At 34.4% G+C, this 14,565-nt stretch overlaps 1 protein-coding gene across 1 annotated transcript; it reads left to right on the forward strand.

Moving 5' to 3' along the window:
* Positions 1-4,507: 4,507 nt before the first annotated feature.
* LOC136230116 (uncharacterized) lies at positions 4,508-8,741 on the forward strand. Its single transcript, XM_066019054.1, has 6 exons — positions 4,508-4,897; positions 5,985-6,247; positions 7,180-7,380; positions 7,473-7,563; positions 7,734-7,998; positions 8,086-8,741. The coding sequence occupies exons 1-6, from the start codon at positions 4,584-4,586 to the stop codon at positions 8,413-8,415; spliced, it is 1,464 nt and encodes a 487-aa protein (XP_065875126.1). The 5' UTR covers positions 4,508-4,583; the 3' UTR covers positions 8,416-8,741.
* The last annotated feature ends 5,824 nt before the right edge of the window (positions 8,742-14,565 follow it).

A 14,565-nucleotide genomic window follows, 5' to 3' on the forward strand; every position in this document is an offset into this window, starting at 1 on the left:
TGTTTTAGCTTGTTTTCTATGAGTTTGAGATGCTGAAATACCTAGGTATGATCATAGGATTTGTTGTGGATGAGTTGTGATGGAGTTTGTTGAGTTTTGGTGTTGTTTAAAGTGGTTATAGGCTGTCCAAATGAAAGATATGTATCAAGTGCCCTAAACAGAAATCTAGGGTACTGCTTTCAGTCATTTTGGAGCATGTTTTTCATATTGATATTCTTCGAATTTGAAGATACATAAAGAATAACATATGTTTCTATATGTGTTATGAAACCCTCTGTAAAATATGGGACTTTAATTCCATATATAGATGAAGAAAACCTAGATGGAACATGACTGCCTCGACATTGAATGTCATGTGAGGCAGCCATGTTGATGTAGCATTTTGAGGACCTTAGATTCATAATTTGAGAAAGTTTCTTATACAAAAGTGTTCCTAACTACTTGAAGTATATGTATGTAAAAGGATTTGGCAATCCATTGTGTTTAGTGTGAGCTAGGTTGAGTGAATTATGGTAGATGCAAATCTGGATAGTCTGTTTCTTGGCAGGAAATAGGACAGAATAATTTTGCATGCCATATATTGTGTAGAAGTGATATTCACATGAATTTTGGATATGTTATACCCATATATGTCTAGTTTCAGTAGGTTCAAGAATCAGGGCATTTGGATTTATATAGAGAGAGTTATGGCAGAATGTGTGCAAGTAGGTCATGTGATGATCTAAGACAAAAGGATTAGATTGCATGAACTTTGTGGCATTAGTGTCTTGTAAATCATATAGCATTCCTTAGTTTATATTTTCATTAAGTTTATGTTAAGGCTAATTGGATCAATGTTATGTGACATTAGGAGGGCAAGGTGCAATTGAACGCACACCCGATCGTGTTGAATAGATCGAACCAAGTGCGACGGTAAGCATATTGCTTATATATGTGTATGAATGTATTGTGCCTTGTGACTTGTTGAGTGTGAGATGTGGTTGAATCTGATGTGAATGATGTGGATAATGTTTGAGTGTTTATGATACGTCATGATTGATAAGAAAGTGTTATGATTGAGTATGTTGTAGTGTTATGCGTAAATACGGCATGTTAAGCCTTGTGCACATACTGGAACTGAATAATGGTTGGATTATAAATGAATATGAGCTTGCTTAGATGGATATGTGAAATGGTCCAAGTTGAGAGTGCTATCCGAATATTGTGAGCCGGAAGCACATGTGTTGAGATATATGAGTACATGAGTGAGTGTAACTCCTCCGTAGCACAGATGATTGTATTTCGAATTTAGTGAGCCGGAATACAGATTGGGCCCAAGGACCATTTTATATATATTGTCTAAGTACAGCAAGGCCTTTCTAAAATAAGTATTACTATAATAAGTGAAACAGGTGAATAAAGTCTAACTTGGTATTAATGATATATTTTGATTTGTGCTCTTTACATTACTTTTGTATATACATATATGCGTATTATGTTTATTGAGTAGGCAGCTCACCCCTTGCCAACAGATTTTACAGGTTAGGTGGAGTTCTTCTTGCTTAAGGTCGCACCATCAGTGTCAGTCCATTCTCATCTAGGCATTTTGGAGTCTTGTGATATACTTTTGTTTTGTAAATCCTCTATGTAGGATAATGACTTAAACGTGTATTGTAAATTGTAAATGCGTTCTCTTATGTATAATATATAAAGTTTATATGATTGAGAATTGAAAGCATGTCTATAACTGATATTGTGTGAGATATCATGTGATCCAAGTGAGGGGGTTACAAAAGGTCTTAGTAAAAAAGACCCACTTTCACCTTATCTGTTTATACTGTGTGTTGAGGTCCTTTCGAAACTAATTTATAAGCCTAAAGATGATAATCTCATCCATGAGTGTCGAGTATGCAGGAGAGCCCTGAGTGTTTCTAATATTTTCTCTGTAGATAATATTTTCCTATTTTTTGATGCCACTACAGATGAAGCTAAAATTATTTCTAATATTCTAATTGCTTATGAGGCTGCCTCCGGGCAAGTGATCAATCTGAACAAGTTGAGAATTTTCTTTAATTCTAATGTGAAATAGGACCTCAATGTAAATGTCAGTTCTCTCTTGAATGTTTAATTTTCTCTTGATATATGGAGATATCTCGGACTTCATTTGCTCATTGGTAAAGCGTACTATCTTTTATTTTCTCTTTAAAATACTAAGGAAGTGATTCAGTGGTTGGGATTCCGTTTTCTCTCAAGTGTCGGTAAAAATGTGTGTATTAAAGCTTTACCAACTTTTTGCACGAGCACATTTTGTTGCCTATTTATATCTACGATAACTTGTAGAAAATGATGAACTCCTTTTAGTGGGGTTCAAAAAATGATGGTAGCCGTAAGATACATTGGTTGGTTGGTCTAAACTGAGCAATGAAAGGATCAAGAAGGGCTAGGCTTTCGTGATCTTAATGCCTTCAATATTTCGCTGCTATGGAAACAAAGATGAAAGTTTAGTCCTCATTATAGCTAGTCATATTTACAAAGGGAAGTATTTTCCACACGATGCTTTCCTTCTTCCCAAATTGGACAATAATTTCTGTGTTATTTGGAGAAGTGTCTGGAGTTCCATTGACGTTATTAAGCTTGGGTTGAGATGGAGGATCGGCAAGGGAAGGTTTGTTCATTTTTACTCGTGGCTCAAAAGTAATGCAAACTTTCAATTAAGTTTTGTCTGTAGCCAAAGAATGGAGGAAACGAGGGTGGCTGATTTTTAGGTGCCTAATACAAGAATATTGGATAGGGGCTTGCATTGCTCGTGATGAAGTTACCAAGATCTATGAGGTTATTATCCCTTATAGTCTTACTTATGATATCTTAATATGGAACTATGCTCAATTCCCAATTAATGGCTGGACTGCTCTATGTAACTTACATTTACCCCCAAAAATCAAGTTATTTCTTTGGAAGTTATGCTCCCACTATTTATAGCTTCGTATCAGACTTGCATTTAAACACATTTCGGTCCCTATTAACTATTTGATTTGCGACACAAACATCGAATATGAATGGAACATGTTTGCCAATTATTGCTCGATGGCTGTCAGTTTGAATTACTAGGCAACAATTATGAATATGCGGTAGATTGGTTCTTATCAATTTGCATATCAACTAGTATAGATTATGTGGAAAAAGCAACTACAATTCTTTATATAATTTGGTAGCGATGCAACAACAAACTCTATAATGAATAAAGTATGGGAAGCAACTAATTGCATGCTTTTAACGAACTCATTCTATCAAGCATGGAATGTTTGCAATTCGAAGAAGTTGGGGCAGACTCAGTCGGTAGGCATACCAACAATAGGGTGCGTCAAGTGCAATCTCGACGCCGCCATCTTCCAAGCCAGTGGGAAAATGGAATAGGGGATGTGGTTCGAGATGTGGAAGGTCGGCTTTAGCCTGTAGAAGCGAAGTTGTGGATGGGATTAACTGAGGCATTAACTTTGAGAAATAACATACTTTGGGTATTGGAGATGGATTTCCTGAAGGTAATCTTCGAGATGGATGCAAACATGGTTTATGATGGTATTGCTGCTAATAGCTCTGACATCTTAGAGTTTTGGAGGGTTAATCGACGATAGTCGACAACTGTTGAGAAGTAATTGGATTTCAAGTTCTCTTTCACCCCGCGTTTAGTGAATGAGGCTACCTATGTGCTGGCTAGGCAGACCCTTTCCAATGTTAGCATTTTTAGTTCTTTTAGTATTCCTGATATTCTTTGTGATGTAATTGCCAATAGTGTTAACTAATTGAGTTAAGTAAATAATAAATTTATTATGTTTTTAATGTTTGTTTGCTCCATGGAGATCCACCAAAACACGAGAGTCATGATCTGTTAGAAAATAGATTCATATTCGAAAAGTGCATAATCGTATGGATAAACTCATATTTGTTAGATATGTAATTAATAGAGATTGAACTCTTAAAGATTTCTATTGATCAAGGAGAGTATAAATATTAAAGAGTTTACAAAATCAAGCCTTATAATTATGCCTATAATCAAGTCCTATAATTATGCTAATATGATAATTACATATCAATCAAATAATATATTTTATAAACAAGATAATTACATATCCAACAATACTAACCCGTCAATTTAAGATCCAATTTAGGATTTTCTCTAGAAGGTGTCAGGAAGGAGTTGAAATATAATAATATTTATTCATACAGATGTAGAATAAAAAGTTCTCTATCAATCCAAAAGCACTTTAATAAGAAAATGGACTAGATTTGATTGAAAAAATGGACTAGATTTTATGTTACTTGTGTCTAATAGGTCACCTTTTTTTTCCTTTCTAACTTTATTAAATAAAGAGAAAAATTTAATAAGTTTTAAAATAAAATGAAATTCAGTGAAACATGCCCCAAGTTTTGGTGACCAATTTACTCCATTTTAGGCCGGATGAGGACGATGTCGTTTAAGGAATTTACATTTTTCCCTCGTTTTATCCAAAATTTTCCGCCATAAAATAAGGGTTTTGAAGCGCTAAATAGACCGTTTTCCCTCTTACGAGTTTTCATTTTCATTTGGCAAAATCAACAGCGAAGCAATGGCGGAAGAAGAAGCTGTGATATCGGAATCTTCAGCAGTGACAATGGTCGAAAACACCACCATTGTGCCCTCAAGCAGTCTGGAAACTCAAACCTCCACCGAGGCTACTATCGTATCGATTGGCCTCGGAGGCACCGAGTCCACTTGCAATAACATAACCAACAACGGGGAATCTTCGGCTCCCACTTCCGATGTCGATCGAGAGAAAACTTTGGAGCTTGCAGCTGAGTTTACTGAAAAAGGAGCCACAGCCCTCAAGGAAAGTGATTATAGTGAAGCTGTCGAGTGCTTCAGCCGCGCTTTGGAAATCAGGTTAGGGTTTTAAATTCAATGCATTTCTTATCTTTCCTTTATTTCAATTTCCCTGGAAATCTTGAAGAAATAGAATCAGTGAATTTGGGTTTATGCTTGTTTCTTTCTTATTCTTATTTAAAACGGTTCTCCATTAAGAGCTAGGGTTTCGTAAATTTTGTGTTTACTCATTTTCATTTCATACAATTTATTTCTTTCCAAATACTGCTTTCGCCAAACTCTGTTCTCCTCTCCTTATAAACCCTAGAAAAATGTTATTGATGCTGCCTGCGTTTGTAAGCTCCAGGGTTTAAATAGAGCAAAGCCTTCAATTCATGCCAGAAGGATCCAGAAGAAAATAAAGTGCTCAAATTGGGGAATTGCGTCACAAATGTGCAAAGCTTAATGGAATATTAGCTAGAGTAGTCTGGATGTTGAACCTGTCTCTGATCTGTAGGGATGTAGCCAAGCGAGTAGTTTTGGCCAGCTAATGCTAGGTTCATAAAAAAAAACTTGACAAGCTAGTTAGTTATGTTCATGAACTTCGCTCATGAACTACTCATTTATGTTATGTTCATTAAGTATATTGATTTGAAATTTCTTCAACACAATCGAAACTTATAAAACTACGTTGTTTTACATTTCTCTTTTTATAGAAATTCTATTACTATATATAAAAAAAAAAACAATCAAACCATGTTTGGTCACGAGCATGTTCATAAACATTATAATCGAGCTTATTCATAAACTCTAACTTATCCTTCTCATGAGTTTTTGAGCCGAGTTTTGCTGGGCTACAGCTCATTTGCAGATGTACCAACTACGCGAACCCCTTCTGGTCCTATAACTGAAAAATCAATGGATCATGTTACTTGTGTGCGACAATTTTTTATGCTGTATTATCTCCTAACTATGATGTGCTTAGAATCAAGGTTGTTTGAGATTCTATAGTCACAGGCATGATTTGGCGAACTTTAGAATTACCATCTTGAATTCAAGAATGTGATGATACTGCTTGAAGTGTATTCTGCATCTCTCATCTTTTTAAAACGAAGGTGCTTTCTTGCCCCCTGTGCTGTGAATACTTTATGAATTTTTGTGATGGCAGGGCTTCAAAATATGGTGAACTTTCACCGGAATGCTTGAATGCTTACTACCAATATGGACGTGCACTCTTGTACAAAGCTCAAGAAGAGGCTGATCCATTGGGTACAGTGCCCAAGAAGGGCAGTGCCTCTAAACAAGATTCTGATAAAGATGAATCTGTCAAAAATGTAACAAATGCAGAATCTTCATCTGCTTCTGTTTCAAGTGATGCTGAAGTGAATGGGAAGCCTGATTCTAAGTGTCAGGAAGGAGCAGCAGATGTTGGTTAGTGTTTTGTTGCCCTCTAATATGCCAATAGCTTTCCATTGCACATTGCTTTTGTGCTCATGCTTATTGATGAAGGCTGATTAGCAAACTTTTATGTTAAACGATGAATATATATTGGAATTCATTATCATCTGTTTCTTCGTTATACTGTGATATTTAAAATGCCATATCTGTTTTTGTGATGCTTCATGTTTGCGCTCTCCACTTGGAGAGACTACTTATTTATAGTTTCTGTCTTAGATTAATGTTAACTTGCAACGTTGCTATATGATTTTTTTCATTTGATTTGTGGTCAAGAACAATGAATGTGGATTTAAAAAATTGCATTCCCTTCTATTTTCCCTTTTGGAAGGCAAGCTTCTCTTCTCAAAGTAGAGTAATGAATATATGGAATTGGGATCATTGAGATCAATCCGATCAGAGGAAAGATCTCAGCTGGTCTAGGAGACTGAAAAAACTCATCTGACTTGTAGTGGACAACATAAAAGGAGTCTTAGCATCTCTATGTTTGTTTCTAGAGTTCCTAGTGCAATGATTTTACAAGTTCTCATCTCCTACATATTCATGCTTCATAAAATGAACACAACTACTTCTGTTCACTTCTTTTACCCATCTAATACGCATGCATGTAAGTATAGAAGGTAGAACACACAGTTGTTTTTCATTTTAGGTTCCTTGTTAAGTTTCCTCAAAATTCTTTTTTTGGTACTTCCAACTATGTGAGCATGTGACCGTTAAAATACTGTTATGATATGAATACAAGACTAATTCAGAGAGTTTTGGAGACATGACATTTTAAGTGCATTACCGTCATGGGTTCTTAAATACAGTATTGTTTGCTATCTCACGTTGTGAAATTTCTATTCTCTTACAGCTTAAATACAGTATTGTTTGCTATCTCACGTTGTGAAATTTTTATTCTCTTACAGCTTCTGGTGCAAAAGATCATGAAGCAGATGATGAAGAGAGTGATGATGAAGACCTGCCAGAAGCAGATGAAGATGAGTCTGACCTTGATTTGGCATGGAAAATGCTAGATGTTGCCAGGGCAATTGCTGAAAAACACTCTGACGACACAATGGATAAAGTGGATGTACTATCAGCATTAGCTGAAGTTGCTCTGGAAAGAGGTATATAAGCTGAGACTTGTAAAGTTGAATTCCTTTCTGAAAGCCTCTTATTATTTATAAGTGTTTGGTATTTTTTGTTATTTACATTACAGAGGATATTGAAACATCTCTCAGTGACTACCTCAAAGCACTTGGCATTTTGGAACGGCTTGTCGAACCAGACAGTAGACATATAGCTGAATTGTATCCTTTTTAAGGTTTAATCCTCTGGATGATAAGTATCACCCATCAATTGTCAGTTTGTTATCTACTTGGTCTGTTCTCAGATCTTTCCATTGATATGTTTTCTGGTTCAGTTGTTACTTCAAGTTGTCATCATGTCCAGTCTGTTAGTTGATTCTTGACTAATTCAGAACTTTTCGAATTTGTCTATGTTTGGAAATTGGCTCTAAACCTCAGGAAGCAATCCCATACTGTGAGAGAGCTATATCTACTTGCAAATTAAGGCTTCAGCGTCTTATGAATGAAGTAAAGAATTCCTCAGAATCATCAGCAGTTACTGAAGTTGATGAGGGTGTCCAGCAGTCATCCAGTGAGTTGCAGAGTTGTAAATCTGTCACAGATAAAGAAGCAGAGATTGAAACACTTACCGACCTGGCTGGGGATCTGGAGAAGAAGGCAAGTAAAGCATATTGACATTGTGTTAGATGTTAGAAATATTCATTACAGCTGTTCTGACTATATTTTGAATATTTGGATTTGCAGCTTGAAGATCTTCAACAGCTTTCAGTGAATCCAAAATCAATTCTCTCTGAAATTTTGGGAATGGCAGCTGCCAAGGTAATAGCTGGTGAGAAAACTGCATCTTCTACTGTCATAGAATCTTCACGGATGGGTACTGCTACCAGCAATGGCGGTTTTGACTCTCCTACTGTTTCCACTGCTCACACAAATGGGGCGGCAGTCACTCATCTGGGTGTTGTGGGAAGGGGGGTCAAGCGAGTGTTGACGAATGCATCCACAGCAGAATCAAGCCCTCCAAAGAAACCTGCAACGGACTCCTTGGAAGACAAAGGAGATGACAATACCCATTAGTGGTTGTCGAGCTTGAATGGTTCATGCATTGGCCCTTCTCATCTAACTACAATCTATAGTGCTATCGAAACATTGTTAAAACGAATCCCCGTAAGCAGCTCTATTGTCTCTATCATAAACTTAAGAAAATATTAATGCTTTAGGAAGAAGGTTGATTACACCTGTTATTGGTTTGCAACATGACTTGGAGTCTATAGTTCCTTGTAACAATATCATAAGCCCTGTTTAGTTTTTCCATTAAAAGCAGTTAAGCTGAGCTCTGAATAGAATGTGATTGCATGTTGATCATTTTTCATAAAGTCTTTGGTTTTTCTGTGTCTGGTTTATTGTCCTGTGGAGCTTACTAAGTGATTAATTAGCTTAAATCAACCCTATCTTGATATTAAGAAATTCTTTAATCCTTCGCAATAAAAGTGGATATTTGCCGGATCAGACAGGTAAAGTCTGTAGGTTCATGTAACTATTTAATTGACTTGGGGAACAGCTCTTGTTTCCCAGCTAGTTGTTTTTGGATGTTGTCTGATAATATACCTGCCTTCAAGTTTTCTTTGAAGCAACGTGTCGGCAACCTACTATAATTTTGGTAGCCAATTGCTTTATGCTTCTTTTGAAGTTTTTTCTTTGTTCTCTTTTGTCACTTCGTTTAAAGTTTTTTTATAGGCATTCACGACTTTGATGCCTTATGTTACATGTTTTACGAGTATTTGGTGCTATCTAATCTTAATCTATTCGGATGTTGTATAAAAAGGTTCAGAATGAGAATGAGGTTTCAAAAAATAAAAGGCAAAAACACCATTAGGCTTTGATGTTTCATTTTTTGGTTCATTAAGCCTTTAATTTTTTATTTGGATATATTAAGTTTCTGATCATTTATTTTTTTTGTCTCATTAAGCCTTTTACTAACAAATTAGCACGTTATGGACATCTAATTCTGTTAAAAATACGTTATTAACTTCATTTTTAAATTATTAAAAAAATATTTTTTACCGTTTGAATTAAGGTTTTTACAGTTTTCCTACAATCACATTACACATCCAAAACTGGTTTCAAACAGTGAAAAATTACAAATTTCGAATGCAGATACAATGAATAACAGTATGTTAATTAGATTTTATGTTTAAATTTACTTTTTTTGATCAGAAAGGGTTTAATGAGACCAAACATAAATGATCAGGGGCTTAATGTATCTAAATAAAAAATTAAGGGTTTAATGAATCAAAAATGAAAGATCAGATGTTTTTTTTGCCAAAAATAAATGTGATGGATATGGAACAAGAATGGGAATGAGAATGGAATCTATAAGGAAGGTACTAAAGAATTAATGGTCAAAATTGTATTTAAAGTTCAAAGTAGCTTCAAAACGAATTTTTGATATTAATTGTAGTGATAATTATTAGGGATGGCAATGTGTAGGGTACCCGTAGGTAGTGCCAATCTCAAACCTTTATTCTTTTATTTTTTAATTACCCGTACTCTTTCCATTACCCTAACAGGTATATGTTTTGCATCCCATACCCTTCCCATTTAATTCGCGGGTACCTTTACCTGTTAAGAATCAATAAATAAAATAAAAAATATTACAAATTTAACGAAGTATAAATTTAATAAATCATCGATTTAAAAATTGAACAAATTGAACCTTAATCAATAAAAATAAAATAGTTTAGTGGTATCACTTAATGGTTAAAGAACAAAAGTTTAGTATTCAAATCTCACATCTTACATCCAAAACACAATAATATTTTTTAATATATAAAAAATTTAAGACGGATACCGGGTACTTTGGGAGGTCTTCCCATACCCGTCCCATTACCCTAACGGTAATGATTTTGATCCCATACCCATCCCATACCTTTTTATACAGGGTACGAGGAGTCCCATTAGGATCGAGTAGTGCCGGGTACCCGCGAGTAGAGTACCCGTTGCCATCCCTAATAATTATCCTTCGCTGATTATCTAATTAATTATCTACTTGATAATTTAATTACTACCTCCTAATTATCTTCTTATTTAACTCTCCTTGATTATCCTTTCTCTATTGGATTAAGACAGTTATCTATTTTAATCTTATTTATTGTATAGTTAGATTAGGACTTCAACTAGTCTTGTATTTATACTCTTGTACCTTTGTAAGTTCAATCAAAGAAATGAGGCTTAATAGTTCAGTAAGTTATCATTACTTATTGGATAAATTCCAAAAAAAACCCTTATGGTTTGGCCGATTTCCAAAAAAACCCCTGTGGTTTGTTTTTACCAAAAAAAAGAGCGTGTTTACGCCGTTACCCCGAAAAACGGAAAATCGGTTAACGGCGTTAAAAATGCTGACGTGGCGAAGAGTAAATTTGGAAAAACGATTTTTTTTATTTTTTTCTTTCCTTCTTCTTCTTCTTCTTCTTCTTCTTCTTCTTCTTCTTCTTCTTCTTCTTCTTCTTCTTCTTCTTCCTTCCTTCCTTCCTCCTTCTTCTTCTTCTTCTTCTTCTTCTTCTTTCCTTCTTCCTCCTCCTTCTTTTTTTTCTTCTATTTTTTTTTTAAATTTCCGATACCCCTGGAAATTTCCGAAATCTGGAATTCCAGAAATCTGGAAAATTTCCAGATTTCTTCGGAAATTCCCAGATATCCGTCGTTTCCTCCATTACCACCGTTTGGTCCGCTTCCGCCATTGTTTGATCATGTAATTCTTTCTATGAACGACAAACATATTAAACGCAAACATATGAACGATAAATCTTCCTCGTTAAAATTCCACCCACTGATTCTTCTAATCTTCATAATTTAATCCTCCCCCGATTCTCCTTCCATGTCCTCTTCTTCTTCTACATTCAATCTTCACAATTCTACAGGTCATCTCCTCCCCCTCCTCCTCCACCGCCCCGCCAACTCCGCCCAACTAATTCGAAATTCAAAAGCAACTAACCCAATCTATGACGAGAGGCGAAGTTTCACAAGTGAGCCAAAATCAGTTAGAACAAACAAGTAGAAGCCACGAATCTGGAAATTCCCAGATTTCCGATTTTGGAAATCTGGAATTTCCAGATTTCTGGAGTTCCAGAAATCTGGAAATTTCAGATTTCCAAAATCGGAAATCTGAGATTTCCGATTAAAAAAAAGAAGAAAAAGAGGAAGGAGAAGAGAGAGAAGAAGAAGAAGAAGAAGAAGAAGAAGAAGAAGAAGAAGAAGAAGAAGGAAGGAAGGAAGGAAGGAAGGAAGGAAGGAAGGAAGGAAGAAGAAGAAGAAAAAAAGAAAAAAGAGAAAATTAAAAAAATTAAAAAAATTCGGAATTTCCAATTTTACCCCTCATTTTTAACACTGTTAACCCATTTTCCGTTTTTCGGGTAACTGCGTAAACCACGCTCCTTTTTTTTGGTAAAAACAAACCACAGGGTTTTTTTTTGGAAATCGGCCAAACCACAGTGGTTTTTTTGGAATTTACCCTTACTTATTTTTTATAATTATTTTTTTTGCATTGTTATTATTATCACTATTATTAGAACCATTATTAATTTTATCAAATTTTTATTTTGATTATTGCTATTTTTAAAGGATTATATTATTATTTCAGTTTCAGTATAATTCAATTCAGTTCAGTTCGGTAATAAAGAACAAAGACTAAAAAGATTGATTGACCCCTTGAACTTATTGGTTCCGTTAAAATAAGTTATTGGCCATCTAAATTTGTTTAAAGTGACATATTGGCCCTCTGAATTTGCTTCCAGTGATTCATTTGTCATTTGAACTTGTTTAAAGTGATATAAATTAGAATCTGTCTAAAAAATCAAAGCTTAAAAAATAAAAGTCTAATTCGTGATTCTAAATCTTTAAAACAAATTAACTTTCTGTTTTGTATATTTTTATGGCGTTTTTATATGGGGTCGAAGCTTGTATTTTAGTAGAAATTGGGACGGTCAGTCCAAGGGAAACTTTTTATTTAGAAGTTGACAACGAAGGACAAATGCATCAGAAATTGGATTTATTAGAGGAAAAAAAGGGAACAATCTCCCTTAAGAATAGTTTCTTACAAGCAGGAAATGAAGGCAATATTTCCAAGGAGTTCTTTTTCTCCGAAATACTGAAGCCTCTCAATCTAGGGGACAAAGGCAAGCTGGGATGTAAATGAAAGGACCATTTCAAATTGTTGAATATGTTAACATACATACTTTAGTTACCATACCGTGAAAATGAGTAAAGTTCAGTGGCAATGGATATAATTTATCCACCAAAATTGGGATAATGAGGGACATCATAATGTTCCTTTTTTTTTTTGCCATAGGATAATACCTAGTAGCGAAACTAAGGAGAAATCAGTGAGTCTTTCAACTCAAAAGGTGGAATTTCAAAAAAAAAAAAAAATTGCCCTCAATTTTTTTATAGTTTTTATTGATTAGACCCTGACGTCTCTCAATAATATAAGGTAAGATGAGTAGACTAGATCTAATCCACCTGGGATAGAATCAACAAACTGTTAGAGGAGGACTGGTATACGACGTCTCTTTTCCGATTCTTAAGTCAGTGATGTTACTAAGAGTAAGAGTGACTTAAAAAGCAAAGTGAAATAATAATGAATATGTACATTATGCTTCTTTGAGAATGATTATTTATAGAAACGAGTGTAGGGTACTTACCCTTGTATAGATCATCAAGTGACAATGCTTGATTGACTACATATCTATAAAAAAAAAATTGCACTTATCTCCTATTTCTATACGTTACAACGCTTTCTAGGGATTAGAAAGAAGTGTAAGTTTAGAATCCAGTTATGTAACTGAGACATAGTATGCTTTATACATAAGACTTTTCATTGGTCCATGTGTCCATCTTCTTTTAACTTCTTATTTGATGTGATATCAAACCCCTCATCTTTAACGTCCACAAGCATTTAGTTCTTTATTAAGGGTTTATTTAACGGAACCGTTAGTGATAAGCTTAATGTGTGTAAAAGCTAAAACTCAACAAAAAAAAAAAAAGAAAAAGAGGAAGAGCTCAATTTTTTTTTTTGAATAAAAAGAGCTCAATTCTTAAAACTATAAAAATTTAAAACTTAATTATAAGTTTAGCCTAAATTAAATGTTTTTTTTAATTGATAATGAGTACAATTTCAAGATCCACCATTTTTGTTGGAATGTCCACTATAATTTCTCGGAGCTAGGGGGGCTAAATTTGATTTAAAATGAATTTCGACCCCTCTTTTACGAGAGAGTGGAGAAGTAGGAATTTTTCCACACATTTTAATGAGCAAGTGAAGAAGAGCAAGAAAGCTGAAAAAGATAACTAAAATTAAGGTTTGATGTGTTAATTATGGTATCGAATTACTGGTGGTTTTCACCTAGTCACTGACTAACCAAGTGAATTTGATCAATCACCATTAAATTTGGAAGGCGTGAATCCATACCTTATGATGCTTTTAATTTTCACTGTAGGATTTTAATAAACTTAAATCTAAGGCAAAAAGCATCATTAAGCCTCTGATCTTTCATTTTTTGGTTTATTAAGCTCTTGATCTTTTATTTGGATACATTAAGCCCACTGGTCATTTATTTTTGGTCTCATTAACCCCTTTATGACAAAAAAAAAGTAATTTTGAACATAAAATTCGATTAACAGACTGAAATTCACTGCACATGCAATCAAAATTTATATTTTTTTTACTGTTTGAATGCAGTTTTGAATGTGTAATGTAGATGTAGGAAAGCTGTAAAAACCTTAATTGAAACTGTAATTTTTTTTTTAATAATTTCAAATACAGATAAATTTAATAACGTATTTTTAATAGAATTAAATGTTCATAACTTACTAATTTGGTCATAAAGGGCTTAATGAGATAAAAAATAAATGATCAAAGACTTAATAAATGGAGGCCCGATGCACTACGCGTCCCCGCTTAAGCGAGGGTCCGGGGAGAGGTCCCCCCACAAGAGTGTACTCGGACATACCTTTCTTTGCTATTTTTTTTTAACAAGAAACCGCTACTAAGACTTAATATATTCAAATAAAAAATCTGAATCAAAAATGAAAAAACAAAAGGATTAACTATGTTATTTTTTATTTTATTTTTTTTGTCTAAATCTAACAGGGATTTCATTTGGTCAATACTGACCAAATTACATTGATTGCTTTTATCAATAAAAAATATTTCTTTAATTATTCAGTAATTCA

This window comes from Euphorbia lathyris, chromosome 5, assembly GCF_963576675.1.
Source record: "Euphorbia lathyris chromosome 5, ddEupLath1.1, whole genome shotgun sequence".
NCBI lineage: Eukaryota > Viridiplantae > Streptophyta > Magnoliopsida > Malpighiales > Euphorbiaceae > Euphorbia > Euphorbia lathyris.

Coding starts and splice junctions, on each gene's coding strand:
- LOC136230116 (XM_066019054.1), top strand. CDS start 4,584: ATGGCGGAAGAAGAAGCTGTGATATCGGAATCTTCAGCAGTGACAATG. Junction 7,381..7,472: donor TGAAGTTGCTCTGGAAAGAG/GTATATAAGCTG, acceptor TTTACATTACAG/AGGATATTGAAACATCTCTC. Junction 7,564..7,733: donor AGTAGACATATAGCTGAATT/GTATCCTTTTTA, acceptor TGACTAATTCAG/AACTTTTCGAATTTGTCTAT.